This window comes from Rhinatrema bivittatum, chromosome 8, assembly GCF_901001135.1.
Source record: "Rhinatrema bivittatum chromosome 8, aRhiBiv1.1, whole genome shotgun sequence".
In the NCBI taxonomy this organism is placed as follows: Eukaryota; Metazoa; Chordata; class Amphibia; order Gymnophiona; family Rhinatrematidae; genus Rhinatrema; species Rhinatrema bivittatum.
In genome coordinates this window covers 235,495,097-235,509,515 of record NC_042622.1, presented here as the reverse complement: position 1 = coordinate 235,509,515, position 14,419 = coordinate 235,495,097, and the positions used below count along the sequence as shown (strand labels likewise).

At 47.9% G+C, this 14,419-nt stretch overlaps 1 protein-coding gene across 1 annotated transcript in view; it reads left to right on the top strand.

Moving 5' to 3' along the window:
* Positions 1 to 14,419, top strand: part of INSR (insulin receptor) — a 369,067-nt gene that overhangs the window by 305,468 nt on the left and 49,180 nt on the right. Inside the window, exons 8-10 of the mRNA XM_029614140.1 lie at positions 395 to 645; positions 1,030 to 1,197; positions 9,733 to 9,931. Coding sequence (XP_029470000.1) covers positions 395 to 645; positions 1,030 to 1,197; positions 9,733 to 9,931 — 618 coding nt within the window. The remainder of the gene's footprint in view (positions 1 to 394; positions 646 to 1,029; positions 1,198 to 9,732; positions 9,932 to 14,419) is intronic.

The following is a 14,419-nucleotide window of genomic DNA, read 5'->3' as shown; positions in this document are numbered from 1 at the left end:
CCTTTAATAAGGGGATGCTAGACATGGGGGGGAGGGGGTGGGAGAGAGACTCCCCAACGCTGCCATTTGGGAGTCCTAGACTTATCTCTTAAGGTCAGCACTGGTGCTGCCATCTGCTGGGTGGTTCTAGAGCAGCAGTGAATAAACTAAAATTTACCTCCTGTCACTGCTTTTGCCTGGTCCCATAGTGGGATGAAAATACGAGTGAAAATATCTCACCAATGATAGCCCTAAGGTTCATTAACCTTCCTCCTCTTTCTTTCACTAGGGGATGACTGGGGCTGGGTTAGATCTTAATCAGAATTAGAAAATACTAAAGTGAATACCAAGGAGAGAGCATAGACCATACATAATTGGTATTTTTACTTTCTCTTTCCATATCTTATTCCAAAAGTCCCTATCAGAACGTGACAGAGTTTGATGGCCAAGATGCCTGTGGCTCCAACAGCTGGACAGTAGTTGATGTCGACCCCCCAGCCCGGTCAAGTGATCCAAAGCAGCAGATCTCACCAGGGTGGCTGCTGCGGGGCCTAAAACCCTGGACCCAGTATGCTGTCTTTGTGAAAACGCTCGTTACCTTTTCTGATGAACGGAGGACATATGGGGCCAAGAGCGATATTATCTACATCCGTACCAACGACACCAGTAAGCAAATCACAAGCTATTGGTTCAATTAATGGGCTGAGAATCAGGGAGGGCAGGGCTCAAATCCTGTTTCTTTCATTCTTGCTTCTTCTGAGCAAATCACTTCACCCTCTGTTGCGTCAGGTAAAAACATAAGCCTTCTAGGGAAGGGAAAGATCTACTGTACCCAATTGTAACTTGCCTTGAGCTTGCATTTATAAAGCAAGTAGTTAAATCCAAATCTAGACTGGGGAAGAAGTTTATTCTCTTCCATTTTGGTGGTGCATGGTTAGGATGACCTCCCTCCCCACCACCAGCAGTGCTGTCCGTCAGTCCCTTTAAGTTATATCCCTCCATTTTGGCTGCAGAATTTCCCAAAGATTGATTTTAATTTTTTGATTGCAGCTCCTTCGGTGCCACTAGATCCGATCTCCATTTCCAACTCTTCATCCCAGATTATTCTAAAGTGGAAGCCACCGTCGGAACCAAACGGGAATGTGACGCATTATCTGGTGTACTGGCAGCAGCAGGCTGAGGGCAATGAGCTGTATGAGCTTGATTACTGTTTAAAGGGTAAGATTTCTATCATGTCCCATTTTACATTTTGCAGTCCCTCGTACCCGGACATCAAAGCATGGTGTCACAGTCAGTGGCTCGTGGGTCGGCCCCATGAGCCCACCTGACTCACCCCCCAGTGCAGCATCAGCTCCTCCTTTGGCCGGGACGCCACCTCCTGTGACTGGGGCCTCTTTGCATGGCTTGCACATTGACATGTCTGAATGCCACTGTCTTCCAGCTACTCTGGGCCTTTCCCTTAGGCACGCGCACACAGTTCACATCTATATTTAAAGGGCTTTTGAAAGGAAAGGCACCGTGGTGCCCACTGATTATGTCAGCAGCACTTCCCTACTTAAGTGCAGCCTGCGCTCCCTGTCAATGCCTCAGCAACAGGTCTCTTACCTAATAGTGCATGTTGCCAGCATTCCTGATTTATTGTCATCCAGCCTTGACTTCCTCTTCACCTCTTCCAGCCTCATCTTCCTTACTCGTCCTGTCCAGTGTCTTCAGTGTGTCTTTGTTCCCCTTTGGCTTGCCTTTTCGGATCTTGATCTCTTGCTTGGACCTGACCATGATTACCTGCCGCCTGGATCTGACTACTCGTGCTAGCTGCCTGCCCTGACCTTGCCCATCTCTGTTAGCCTGCTGCCTGTCCTGACCCTGGTGTGTCTCTGGAATCTAGCTATCACCACCACCCTAGGGACCTGCCTAATTCTCCTAGGGCAAGAAGGATGGTAGTCCTCACACATGGGTAACATCATGAGATGGAGCCTGTCACGGAAAAATTCTGTCAAAGTTTATAGAATTTTGACTGGCACACTGAGCATGCCCAGCATGCCACTATCCACGTGGCCACACTGGGTCCCCCTTCAGTCTTTCTTTCCGCAGTGCAGTTGCCTCGCGGTGTTGGAGCTCTGCTCTATTTTCATTGTTTTCTTGCAATTTTTTCGACGCTTTTGCGTGGGGTCCTCCTTTCCTCGGTTTCCCCCTAATCAGTGGGGCAGCGCAGTAAGTTCTACCTTCTTTGCGTTCAGTTCGGGGATTTTTGGCATTGGTGTCTGCCCTACCACTTGTTCATCGGCTCAAGGCATGGCCTTCTCCAGTTTCCAGCGATGCCCCCAGTGCCTGCGGACCATATCTTTGACTGATCCACATGAAGTCTGCATCCTTTGCCTGGGGGTATTGCATGATTGCCATTTTTGCAACCAGATGACTCCTAAGGGTCGTCGGGCACATTTAGATAAAATAGAGAAAACATTTGGGCCCAAGAAATCAGGGCCCTCCAAGCTGGCACCTGGCACATCAACACCACACGGTCAAGAGGAACTCATGGATGTTGTGTTCATGGAGGAGAATGTGGATCCCTTGCCCAAGGAGGAGTTGGCGCTACCTGTGAAGGCAGACCCTCACAGGTCCCTACCATCGGGAAGCGAGGCTGAACTGATGCAGGGGCCGGCTGGAGCTTTGCCAATACCAATCCCGTTCCCCGCAGGTTGAGCCTTTGGGTGCATGGGGCCGGCTGGTCTTAGGTGAACCACTATGAAGACGGTGGAATCACAGCTGGAAGAAATGACTATAGTCAGTCCAAGATCGGAAGTCAGAGAGTCGCCGATAGCCAGTCCGGGGTCAGAAGCCAGAGAGTCGCCAGTAGCCAGTCCAGAGTCAGAAGCCAGAAGATCTGTCCGTGGAGACCAAAGGAAGGAAGCAGGAGCAGGAACGGAAGGCAGGATGGGCTCGGAAGGCAGGAACAGGACTCTGAAGGCACCAAGAAGCACAGAGGACTTCACCAAGGCGAAGCAGACTCGCTGCCAAGTCGAGGAAAGGAAGAGGAGGCTCCTATAAGTAGTTCCTGACCCCTGATGTCATCCAGGAAGCTGAGTGGCATCAATCGGTACTGGCCCTTTAAGAATGTGCAGGAGGCGTGGCCGAGCGCCTAGTGAGGGCCCTGCCCAATGTGGGCTGCAGGAAGCATTGGCCTGCGGCCTGATGCCACAAAGAGGAGGCTGGAGGTTGTCCCTCCTGCCGCGGAGCGCGGCACTGGTTCGGCAGCAGGAGCTGCGAAGAAGGAGGAGGCTAGAGGCCTGCGCCAGGGACGTCTCCCTGCTGCCGCGCAGATGCCGATGGTGGTCCCGGCATTCTGGGAGGCAGGAAGAGGAGCCGGCTGCAGATCGTTTGTTGTCCAAATCGGTCCTCATCCAGACCGACAGTCAGGCAGCGATGTGGTACATCAACAAACAGGGAGGCACGGGATTGTTCCTCCTGAGCCAGGAGGTGGTTCAGCTTTGGTCCTGGACCCACTCTCAGAACATGTTTCTAGGACAGCATGATGTTAGTCCTCACAAAACCCGCCCCCCACCCCGCAGAGTTAGGTTTCACTTTAAGTTTGTAACGAGACTGAAGGGGGGGATTCCACGTGGATAGTGGCATGCTCAGTGTGCCAGTCAAAGTTCTAGAAACTTTGACAGAAGTTTTGCGTGCCAAGCTCCATCTGATGATGTCACCCATGTGTGAGGCCTAACATCCTGCTGTCCTAGGAGAACACCTTTTACAGGTAAGCAACTCTGCTGTCCTGATGGCCACCAGAACCCAAGGACTCAACCTGCGGAGGAGGCGGCTGGTAAAGGTGAAGCTTCAGACTGTCCCACTACAGGATGCGTTTATCAGCTGCTCTCAAGGCTGCATCAGTTATGCCACAGCATCTTTTATACATCTTGGGGATTTGTGGCACTAACACGATAGTTCTCCATCTCCACTGGGAATAGAAGATGACATGGCTGAAATTGCAGCAGGGAATACTTAGATTAGACATTTCAGAAGAACTTTCTAATAAATTAAATGAGGTACCCAGGAAAGTGATAATTTCTGTATTGATGGACGTTTTTAGAAGCAGGTGAGGCAAATGATCTGAGAAGGTTTAGGAACAGGGATCTGGCCAGAAGGCATGGGGATGGGTTGGGGGAGCAGGATGGACCAGCTGATCTCTCAAGGACTCTTACAGAACCATGGTGTCATATTTCCATATAAGAAGACAAATACTTTTAATTTGAACATAGTTTTCCTCATAATTTGGGGCTTGCTCTGTGGCTGCCCTCTGACTTCCTGTTCAGCCCATTCTGGACATGGACTGCAGCTGCAAATCAGCAGATTGGAGTGCCAGGGAGAAGAAGGAACAAGCACTTGCAGGCTTACGCCAGACTCTAAAGTGCATAGAAAATCACCTTTTACGTTGGGTTGTTTCCTTCTTCTGAAGATGTTTAGTGCTTTATCGTGGTACGGCATTTTTTTTGGGAATATTTGTTCTATTATGACTTTTTCAGCCAATTTATTTTATTTATTTATTTAAGTTTTTTTATATACCAACATTCAAGACAGTAGTCCCATCATGCTGGTTCACAAGAAACAGGGGTGCAATAAACTTTACAATTTGAACAATGGTGCAGAAAAGCAGTTACATGTAACAGGGAATCAATAACTAGGAGTAAGAAGGAAAATGAAGATCAAATAATTATATATATATATATAATAACATTATAAGAGGTGGCTATTAATGCTATTACTAGCGAAGAATGTTGATTGGCTATTAATGCTATTACTAGCGAAGAATGTTGATTGGAGGAGGTTAAGTAATGTTGGAGTTAGGAAAGGCCTGCGTGAACAGCCACGTCTTGAGTCTTTTCTTGAATGTTGAGATGCTGGGTTCCATTCTAAGATCCGGGGGAATGGCGTTCCATAAAGTTGGACCGGCTGTGGAGAAGGCCCGATCTCTAAGCGTGATGTGTCTGGTAGTTTTGGCTGGAGGTACTTGAAGAGATCCTTTGTAAGCATCTCTTGTCGGTCTTGTTGAGTAGTGTAATCGGAGGGGGATATGGAGATCGATTGGGGCTAATTGATGGATGTTTTTGAAAATGGTGAGAATGGTCTTGTAGATTATTCTGAAGTGGATAGGCAGCCAGTGGAGGCCCATCAGGATAGGGGTTATGTGTTCTCTTCTCCTGGTGTTAGTGAGTATACGGGCGGAGGCATTTTGGACCATTTGCAATGGTTTGGTGTGAAGAAGGGAGACCAAGCATGATGGAGTTACAATAGTCCAGCTTTGCGAAAATGATTGATTGTAGAATCGTTCTGAAGTCATGTGTATGGAAGAGAGGCCGTATTCTTTTCAGCACTTGGAGCTTATAAAAGCAGTCTCTGGTGGTTTTGTTGATGTTCGCTTTCAGGTTTAGGTGATTGTCAATTAGAACTCCTAGGTCTCTCACTTGTGTAGTATTTGGTAAGGCTGGATGAGTGGGTGTGAGGGAGCTGTTTTCTGGTGTGATGAGTAGAAGTTCCGTTTTTGAAGAATTTAGTATAAGGTTGAGACTTGTGAGAAGCTGTTTGATATTTTGGAGGCAGGTTTCCCAGTGAGACAGTGTTTTTGCGAGTGACTCCTTGATGGGGATCAGGACCTGAATATCGTCAGCGTAGAGGAAGTGTTTGAGATTGAGGTCAGTGAGAAGTTTACATAAAGGTAACAGATAAATGTTAAACAAGGTAGGAGACAGGGATGAGCCCTGAGGGACTCCTACTGACGCAGGGTGAAGAGAGGATTCTTTATTATGAATCTTAACCTTATATCCTCTGTTGCTGAGGAAGGTTCTAAACCAAGATAGGGCGGTGCCCGAGATACCTATGGCTGTTAGTTGGTTGATGAGAAGAGAGTGATTGACCGTGTCAAATGCAGACGAAAGGTCGAGTAGGATCAGAAGGAAGGATTGTCCTTTGTCTAAGCCTAGGATGATGTGGTCGGTCATAGAGATGAGAAGGGCTTCCGTGCTTAAGGTTTTACGGAATCCGTATTGTGATGGGAAAAGTAGGTTATTGTCTTCAAGGTAGTTTGAGAGTCGGGAGTTTACCAATTTTTCCATTATCTTGGCTATGAAGGGGAGGTTGGCTATAGGTCTAAAGTTGTTAGGATCGTTTGGGTCCAGATTTGGTTTTTTGAGAAGGGGTTTGAGTGAGGCTAGTTTGAGGTTGTCCGGGTAGAGTCCTTGAGTGAGGGAGCAATTTATGATATCTGCCAGGGTTTTGGCGATAGAATCTGGAATTGATAGTAGTAGTTTAGCTGGGATGTGATCTGAAGGGTGGGAGGAAGGTTTCATTTTCCTTAGAATTCCTTGGATCTCCATGGATGAAGTTGTGTCAAGTTCTTCTAACTGAGTGTAGTTGATTGAGGGTTGACGAGTGGTTAGTGGAACAGTATGGTTAGTGGGGAGCTGAGATAGAAGAGTGTTGATTTTGTTGCTGAAGAATAGAGCTAATTCTTCCGCTTTCGATTGAGCTTGGTCATGTGGAATCTCTGGTTGGTTTAATTGTGTGAGGTTGGCTACATAGCTGAAGAGGGCTTTGGCATCGAATACCAGGTCGTGTATCTTCGAGGCGTAATAGTCCCTCTTGGATCTTAGGGTGCTTGATTTGTATTGGTGCAGAGATGATTTGTAGATTGAAAGGGTGTTGGTTCCTGGGTTTTTGCGCCATTTAGCCTCATTTTGTCTTAGTTGGAGTTTGAGCTTTCTTAGTTCTGAGGAGAACCAGGGCTGTCTTTTGGAGGAATTCTGGTGTGGTTTTTTTGTAATTGAAGGGCATAGCTTGTTAGCTATAGTTTCGGTGATTGTGTTCCATGATCGAAGTGCTGAGTTCGGATCTGTAAGGTCCAGTTGGTGGAGTTGAGGTGATAGGTGATTATTGAGGTCTTCTGGGGAGCAAGTTTTCCTGTATGTGAAGGAGGGCGAAGGAATGCAAGCCGGGCTAGTCTTTTATAGAGAATGAAGTTGTTATGAGTAGTGGTCTGACCACGGGACCTTTGTGCAATCTGGGATAGATACGGGATTGATTGCAGCGTTAACGAAGATCAGGTCTAACGTGTGGCCGGCTTTGTGGGTAGGTTTGTTAACTAATTGAGTGAAGCCTAGTGCTGAGAAGGCTGTGAGAAGTGATTCACAGTTAGGTGATGGGGTAGGGTTATCTACGTGCATGTTGAAATCACCTAGAATGATAGCTGGCGAGTCAAAGTTGATGAGGGAAGAAGTTAATTCTACCAGGGGTGAAGCATCTGATTCCAGGAGTCCTGGGGGAGCATATACGAGAAGGATTTGGAGCTTGTCTGAGGTGAAAAAGCCGAATTCAAGTTTTGCATTGGAATTGGATTGCTGTAGAGAGAATCTGAGGTCCTTTTTAGTTGCTAAAAGAATACCTCCTCCCTTTTTTTTATGACGAGGTAGCGAGAAGAAGTCGTAAGCCTCTGTAGGTAATTGATTAATTATTGCTGTGTCTGAAGGTTTTAACCACGTTTCAGTGATTGCACAAATCTCCGGTTGGACACGTAATATTAATTTATTCACTCCTTCAGTGTCTGCCAATTGGTCCCTTTACTGTCAGCTGTCAGTAAAAGGACCAATCCCCTTTCAGAAGGCTGTCATTTTTTTAAATTCCGAAAGGGAATTGGTCCTTTTCCTGACATGTGACAGTGGAGAGACCAATCGACTACCAATGAGGGAATAGCCCTCATTGGCAGCTGGAGGAGGTTTGGGGCTCCCTGGAGGAAGGGGCAGGATTTGGAGGGCTCCAGGCACTTTATGGGTAGGGGGGAGTTCCACTCCTGCCTGGTTAATCTTTTTAAGGTGAGAGGAAAGGAGGGAGCACTTGCTTGGATGGCCTGGCCCAGCTACATCAGCTGGGGTTGCCTTCTTGGCTATGCAGTTTATCCTGTCCACTAATTCTCTGATACAAAAGGTATTACTGATTAATTCTAAGGCTATGCAGTTTATCCCGTCCACATAGATGTTGTTTGTTTCTATTTATTTTCCTGTCATTTTAATTATTTATTGTAATTATTTATTCAAATGGTGATTTTATATTTTATGAGGAGTTTTAATATCTATTTAACTCACATTTGATCGTTTCATTTATTTATCAGTTGTTATTTATTATGTTTTATCTGAATAATTTATGTTTTTAAGACATGTATGTCATAAATTCTTCTACATGTTTGTTTGTAGCCCCTGAGGCAGCCACCTGTAGTGGCGAAACTCGGCCAGAGTCGGGCATTTGCATATGATTTTAACGTCTCCATCAATAAATATTTGAAAAAGACTTCTTGTGGCATCCACCACTTTGTTATTTCCATGGTAAAAGGAGGCATGTTAGGCAGCCTCCCATTAGTACGCCTCCTTGTATTGCACAGTAATAGCTAATAAGCCTTATTATTCTGCAATTATGTACTATTTATGTGCAATATGTTTGTTTTCCCATTTTATGTACATTATATTATGTAATTTGCCTTGTCCTTTTATTGTGATGAGTGCAGAACATAAATTTTAATAAATTAAAATCATATTCAAATTAGCACGAGATGCACTAATATTGCAATGGGTTTTTAATCCTGTATTAGCACATTTTTCTTTCTGGTGCTAAAACCTCCGTTAGATATTGGGGTTATGTTAGTGTTAAAAATTGCACAGGAGTTAAAACTCATGGTAGGGTCAGCGCAGCTTATTACTTCGGCCCCAATGAAGGCAGTGCATGCAAATATCTCATACATATTCATTGTGGATATCTTGAAAATCAGATCTGTTTGTGACACTACCCCTGCATTAAAATATTGCAAGCGTAATCAGGGGTCATGCTTGGCTAGGCTCCAATTCCTTAAGTCTTTAGCTTCCCCTGAATCACCAAGGGCATCTAAGTTGTCCAGCCCCAGGTAATACTGGGCAAGCTGAGTCATCTTTCAGTCAAGTCCGCTGTGCGAGTGCTGTTTCCACCTGCTGTGGGCGAGAGGCCAGCAGGGTAGCACTATGACTTGACGTATGTGTGCATGCAATAGGGCATGAAGTCACTGCGCTATAATGAATGAATTAGTATTCTCCAACTGTCTGGTGTTTAAAGTTTCCAGTTTGCATGTATCAAACAGCAACCATGTGAAGGCAAAGGTGTCCTGTTTACAAAGTGCCTTTTGTTAGAAAACAGGCTTAAGCTGTGAGTGATCGCTGGAGTGTGAAACTTTTCAAAGAGTGTTTTTGCATGTTAAGTAAAGGTGAGGGGCTTGGTGCAAGGTCCTGGCAGCCTCATTGCAGGCTTGATTATTTTCCTTGGCCAGCTTACACTGATAAGTAAACAGAAGATACTGTGAGGCTTGCAACCGCTGCTTCTTTAACTTCTGTAAACAGGCAGTACAATAACACATTGACCTTGCCTTGATAAGTAATATTCTCCTCAAACAGGCAGTACAAGCAGTGAAGTTGCTAGGTTTTCCTTGAATGGCTGCAGCCTTCCAAACAGAAGAGCCTGTGCTGCATGAGCTAGTTTGTGAGGGTGGATATAGACCACTGCTCTGCACATCAAGCACAAATAAGCGAGCATGTACATATAGGTGATGAAAATAAATAAACATTGTATAAAACCAGGTTGGGATTGGGGGTGTTAAAAAGATGATTGGGACATTGAAAATTTGTATGTGTGTCAAGGAAGTGCAGAAGTGAAATTGACAGTGTGCAAGTAAAATGTCATTTTGGGCAGGCTTGAAGCCTTCAAAAACATGGTCCCCACCGCTGGATTCAGATGACTCACCAAAACTGAATCGGAATGAGACAGAGAACACTTCTGGAGAATGTTGCTCCTGCCCGAAAACAGACTTCCAGATCCAGAAGGAGCAGGAGGAATCAGCCTTCAGGAAAACCTTTGAGAACTATCTTCACAATGAGGTGTTCATACGCAGGTAAGACAATCAGTTTCTTCTCTTTGTTCACACATTGGGATTGGTTTCAGGCTGACACAGACCAGTTGGACTATTCAGTCTACCCAGTTATTCCTGACAAAGATATACCCCAGCTGCCAGCCATAGAAGCTTGATCACTTGTAGGATATCATCCAAGTCAGTTTTTGTCTTCCTCTACCATCCTGGATAGATGAGCATACAAGTTCTCATATTTGATCCTAACTTCCAGCCATCCCTCAGTTTCTTGCTACCTTAGTAGGTGCACTCTTAAACATGAACAAACTACCATTACAATAAAATTAGTTGAATTCTTTTTGACTAGAGATACCTTTCATTGGAACAACATATGAATGGCTTATTATTTATTTTGATTTATTTATTAAAAATTTTCTATTCCACTATTTACAGTGGGATGTTCAATGTGGATTACAATACTAAACATAAAACCTGTTGCCCTAAAAAATTGAAATAAAACAAACATAAGACCAACAAATAAGATTGACTGATCTGGAATTAGCAAATCTCTGCAATTAGCTTCATTGAAAAGCAGGAAAAACTTCTCAGGTCAATATTCAAAAGCCATTTAGACGGATAACTGAAAAGTTATCCGTCTAAATAGCTATCAACGATATTGAAAGTCATGTTTAGCTGCATAAGTCAGGGCAAGAGGCATTTCCAGGCGGAGATAGCCGCTTAAGATACAGGGCTGTGCATTTGATTTAACTGAATTTGAAAAACGCAACGAATAAGGGTCAGTTGTTTCATTCGGTGGGCCCTGAAACAAAGTGAAGGACCCCTGAATTAAACAAACCTTATTTGTTTAGTTTGGTTAAAAACTTACGGTCTGGTCTAGGCCTGAAGCCGGGGCCTCATCTATGGCATAGGCCGAAGCCCAAAGCAGATGCCGCGACCTAGACCTGAGGGTGACGCCAGGGTCTCGGACTAGGCTTAGTCCTGAAATAAGGACCTTTCCTAGCACATAGGCCGAGGCCCAAAGAAGGGGCCATGGCCTAGGCCCAACCTTGAAGCCAGGGTCTCGGCCTATGCCCAAGCAAGGGGCTGGCTCTCTGAAAAATTTTTCCACATTTACCTGATCCGTCGGGTATCTGTAGTAGCAGCCAGGCTGGGTTCTGACACTGGGGCCCAGACCAGAGGTGGGGTCCTGATGCTGGGGCCTTGGCCCAGACCCAGTCCCAATGCCTGGGCCTCTGCCTAGATCGGGCCCAGGTCTGGCGACCAGATTCCCAACAATTGAGCCTCGGCCTAGGCCAGGGCCCTGACCTGATGCCGGGGCCCGGCCTGGAGGCCGGATCCAGACACCTAGTCAGGTTCAGGTCTTGGAGCTCAGTTTGACACGTCTTCTTTTTTTATTCTGTGTTCTTGAACTGATGCCATCCGCTGGGGTCGTGCCCAGCATCAGGCCCTGGCTCCAGTCTAGGCTGAGGCCCCAGCATCAGGCCTAGGCTGAGACGACGGGACCAGGCTTCCAAACCTTGGCTTTGCATAGAGCCTAGACCCAGGTCACAGAGACCTACTGCAACCTCTGCCTACACAAGGCCGAGGTTTCAGCCTGGGCCTAAGTCTCACCAGCGGATCCCCACTGGTCCAGGTAAGTGGAGGCCAGGGATGATCCTGGCCCTGGCTTTTTTCTGGGTGAGAGGGATGGGTGGTGGGGTTGGGAAGCCTTAGGAGGCTCAATTTCCTTTTTCCCTGTACGTACCAGGATCAGTCCAGGACACCTGGGTTGTGACCCCGCACCAGTAGATGGAGACAGATTAAAACTTGTGGGCGGAGCTACATATGCTCCTGTGCCAGTCACTGCCCCTCAGTCTTACTCTGTCTCCAGTAGGTGGTGCAGGTGTAGTCACAGCCTCTGGGTGCCCTGAGGACTGATATTTAGTTTAGTCAGGGTTATTTTAGTTATTTTAGTAATTTTAAGCTCAGTTTGTTTCTAAGGTAAATTTTTTGATTCTAATCTTGGTTAGACTAGTTTAAAAGAAGCTGTCCGTCCTGCCTCCCAGGGGGGTGGGAAGGTTCTGAGAGGACCATCCCCCCCTGGTTGAGGCCGCTGCTGAGGGTCGAGGACCCGAACTGCCAAAGCAGCAGCGTGGGGTGACACCGGGGAGCCCGGTTCACTCACCCCCAACAGGAGCAGGAGCCCCAGGACCCTGGACAGCGGCAGGTTTGATTTAAAAAAAAAAAAAAAAAAAGTGTATTTTTATTTTTCTTTGTTTGTGTTGGCTCTCCGTTTTCTTCTTCGCCGGGGGGGAAATAGGTCCTCGGTTCGGCGAGGGAAGGGGAGTTTTTCGGCGCTTTAAATTTTATTTTTAATTTTCCTTCGCCGCGCGACTGTGAGGATGCCTCGGGGTACAGTTCGGCGCGCGCGCGGCTCTCCCGTGAGGGAATATGTTCCGCCTGCGTTCCGGGCGGGGAGGGACCTTCTACAAAATGCAGGGGGGTCCGTTCCCGGTCGGTGCGGTAGCCGTCGCGCACTCCCGCCGTTCCTGTCACGCCAGCTGACCCCTTCCCGCTCAGTGCGGGAGCGGCGGCCATCTTGGCTTCTGTTCATGAAGTCAGGCAGGAACCTGCAGGGGATTCTGCCGTGCCTCCCGCGTTGTCGCCTCAACAACGGTCTTCAGGGGGGGCTTCCACCGGGGGGGCTAAGGCCCCGGATGAGGATGGTGATGATTCGGTCACCTCAGATTCTGAGTCCTCGTTTTCGGCGGATTTTGCCCTCCTGCTGCGCAAAGTTTTAAAATACAAGGGCCGCAGCGCAAGGAGCTGCATAGCCACTCCAAAGGGACACTCCAAAGAAGAAAAAATCCCGGGATGACCCTGCGACAAGAAAACGGACACCAAGAGGTGTCCCGCAGGATACAGATACCGACTCCACCTCACAAGATGAGGTGGATCCGCCCCGATGAGCCCCTGACGGGGGTCGATGGCGCGACGGGGGACAATTCTGCCCAGTCGGGGCCGGGCAAACCTTCGCAAGCCGGTGATGGGGATGACCCGAAGGTGGTACGTCTTTTCCGAAGGGACGAGCTGTCCCCGCTTATCCGGCAATTCTCAACGAGTTAGGGGTTGAAGCCCCACCGACAGTCTCGCCCCGGAGCAACTATGGATCCAGTCCTGCTGGGACTCACTGGTCCAGCGGTAGCCTTCCCATTCCATTTCTCGGCATCGGACATTTTGTTTCGGGAGTGGGACACTCCTGAGCTGGGACTGAAGGTAACCAAAGGATAAGCTCTACCCCTTGCCGGAGGACGCACTGGAACTTCTTCGGCTTCCAAAGGTGGATTCTGCGGTGTCAGCGGTAACGAAACGTTCCACGATTCCGGTCACTGGGGCCACGGCCCTTAGAGACATACAGGACAGGAAGCTGGAGGTGCAGCTCAAGAAGATCTTCGAGGTCTCAGCATTGGGAGTCCGAGCTGCTATCTGTAGCAACTATGCCATGCGGGCTAGTTTGCGCTGGGCCCAAGTTCTACAGGCGAATGCAGGTCTTTCCCTGAAGAGGCCACGCAGGCGGATCGCCTAGAGGCTGCCATTGCTTATGGTGCGGATGCTTTATGATCTACTACGTACTTCGCTAGATCCATGGTCTGCTGTCTCGGCGCCGTTGCTTTGGCTTCGCAATTGGGCGGCGGATGGATCCTCCAAGGCTCACCTTGGAGCCCTGCCTTCAAGGGAAAGTTATTGTTCGGTAAAGAGTTGGATGATCTGATGCTTTCTCTTGGGAGAACAGGCTTTTAAACTCCCAGAAGACAGGTCCAGAGCCCGTCCTTATGGCCAGATCCCGGTTCCGAGGCAACAAGAATCTCGTCCACAGAGGTCCTCGGGTCAGTCTTATCGCTCGACTTCTTCCCGGGCTCTTCATGGCCACAGTCCTTTCGGGGAAACGTTACGGCAGACAGGGAGGCACCCCGTCCAGCACGGGGCCCAAAGCCTCTCAATGAGATACGGGGGTCCATTCCTTACGGCAGCCTGGCCTCCGTTCCAAACGTAGGGGCGAGGCTGACCTTGTTTTTCGAGGAATGGGCCAAAATAACTTCCGATCAGTGGGTCCTCAACATCATAAGACACGGTTACGCGTTAGATTTTGTACGGACTCCAGCAGACAAGTTCCTGATGTCGCCCTGCAAGTGCCCAAAAAAGACGACGGCAGTGCTAAGCACCCTCGGCGCCTGGAAGATTTAGGAGCAATCGTCCCCGTTCCTCCCAATCAACAAGGCAGGTCGTTATTCCATTTACTTCATCGTGCCGAAGAAGGATGGCACGGCCCGACCGATTTTGGACCTCAAAGGAGTAAACAAGTGTCTGCGTATTCCACACTTCAAGATGGAAACGATTCGGTCAGTGATTGCCTCGGTTCGTCCAGGCGAATTCATGGCCTCCCTAGACCTCACGGAGGCGTACCTCCACGTCGGAATTCAGCCGTCTTTCCAGAGATTTCTCAGATTTTGCATCTTGGGCAGACACTACCAA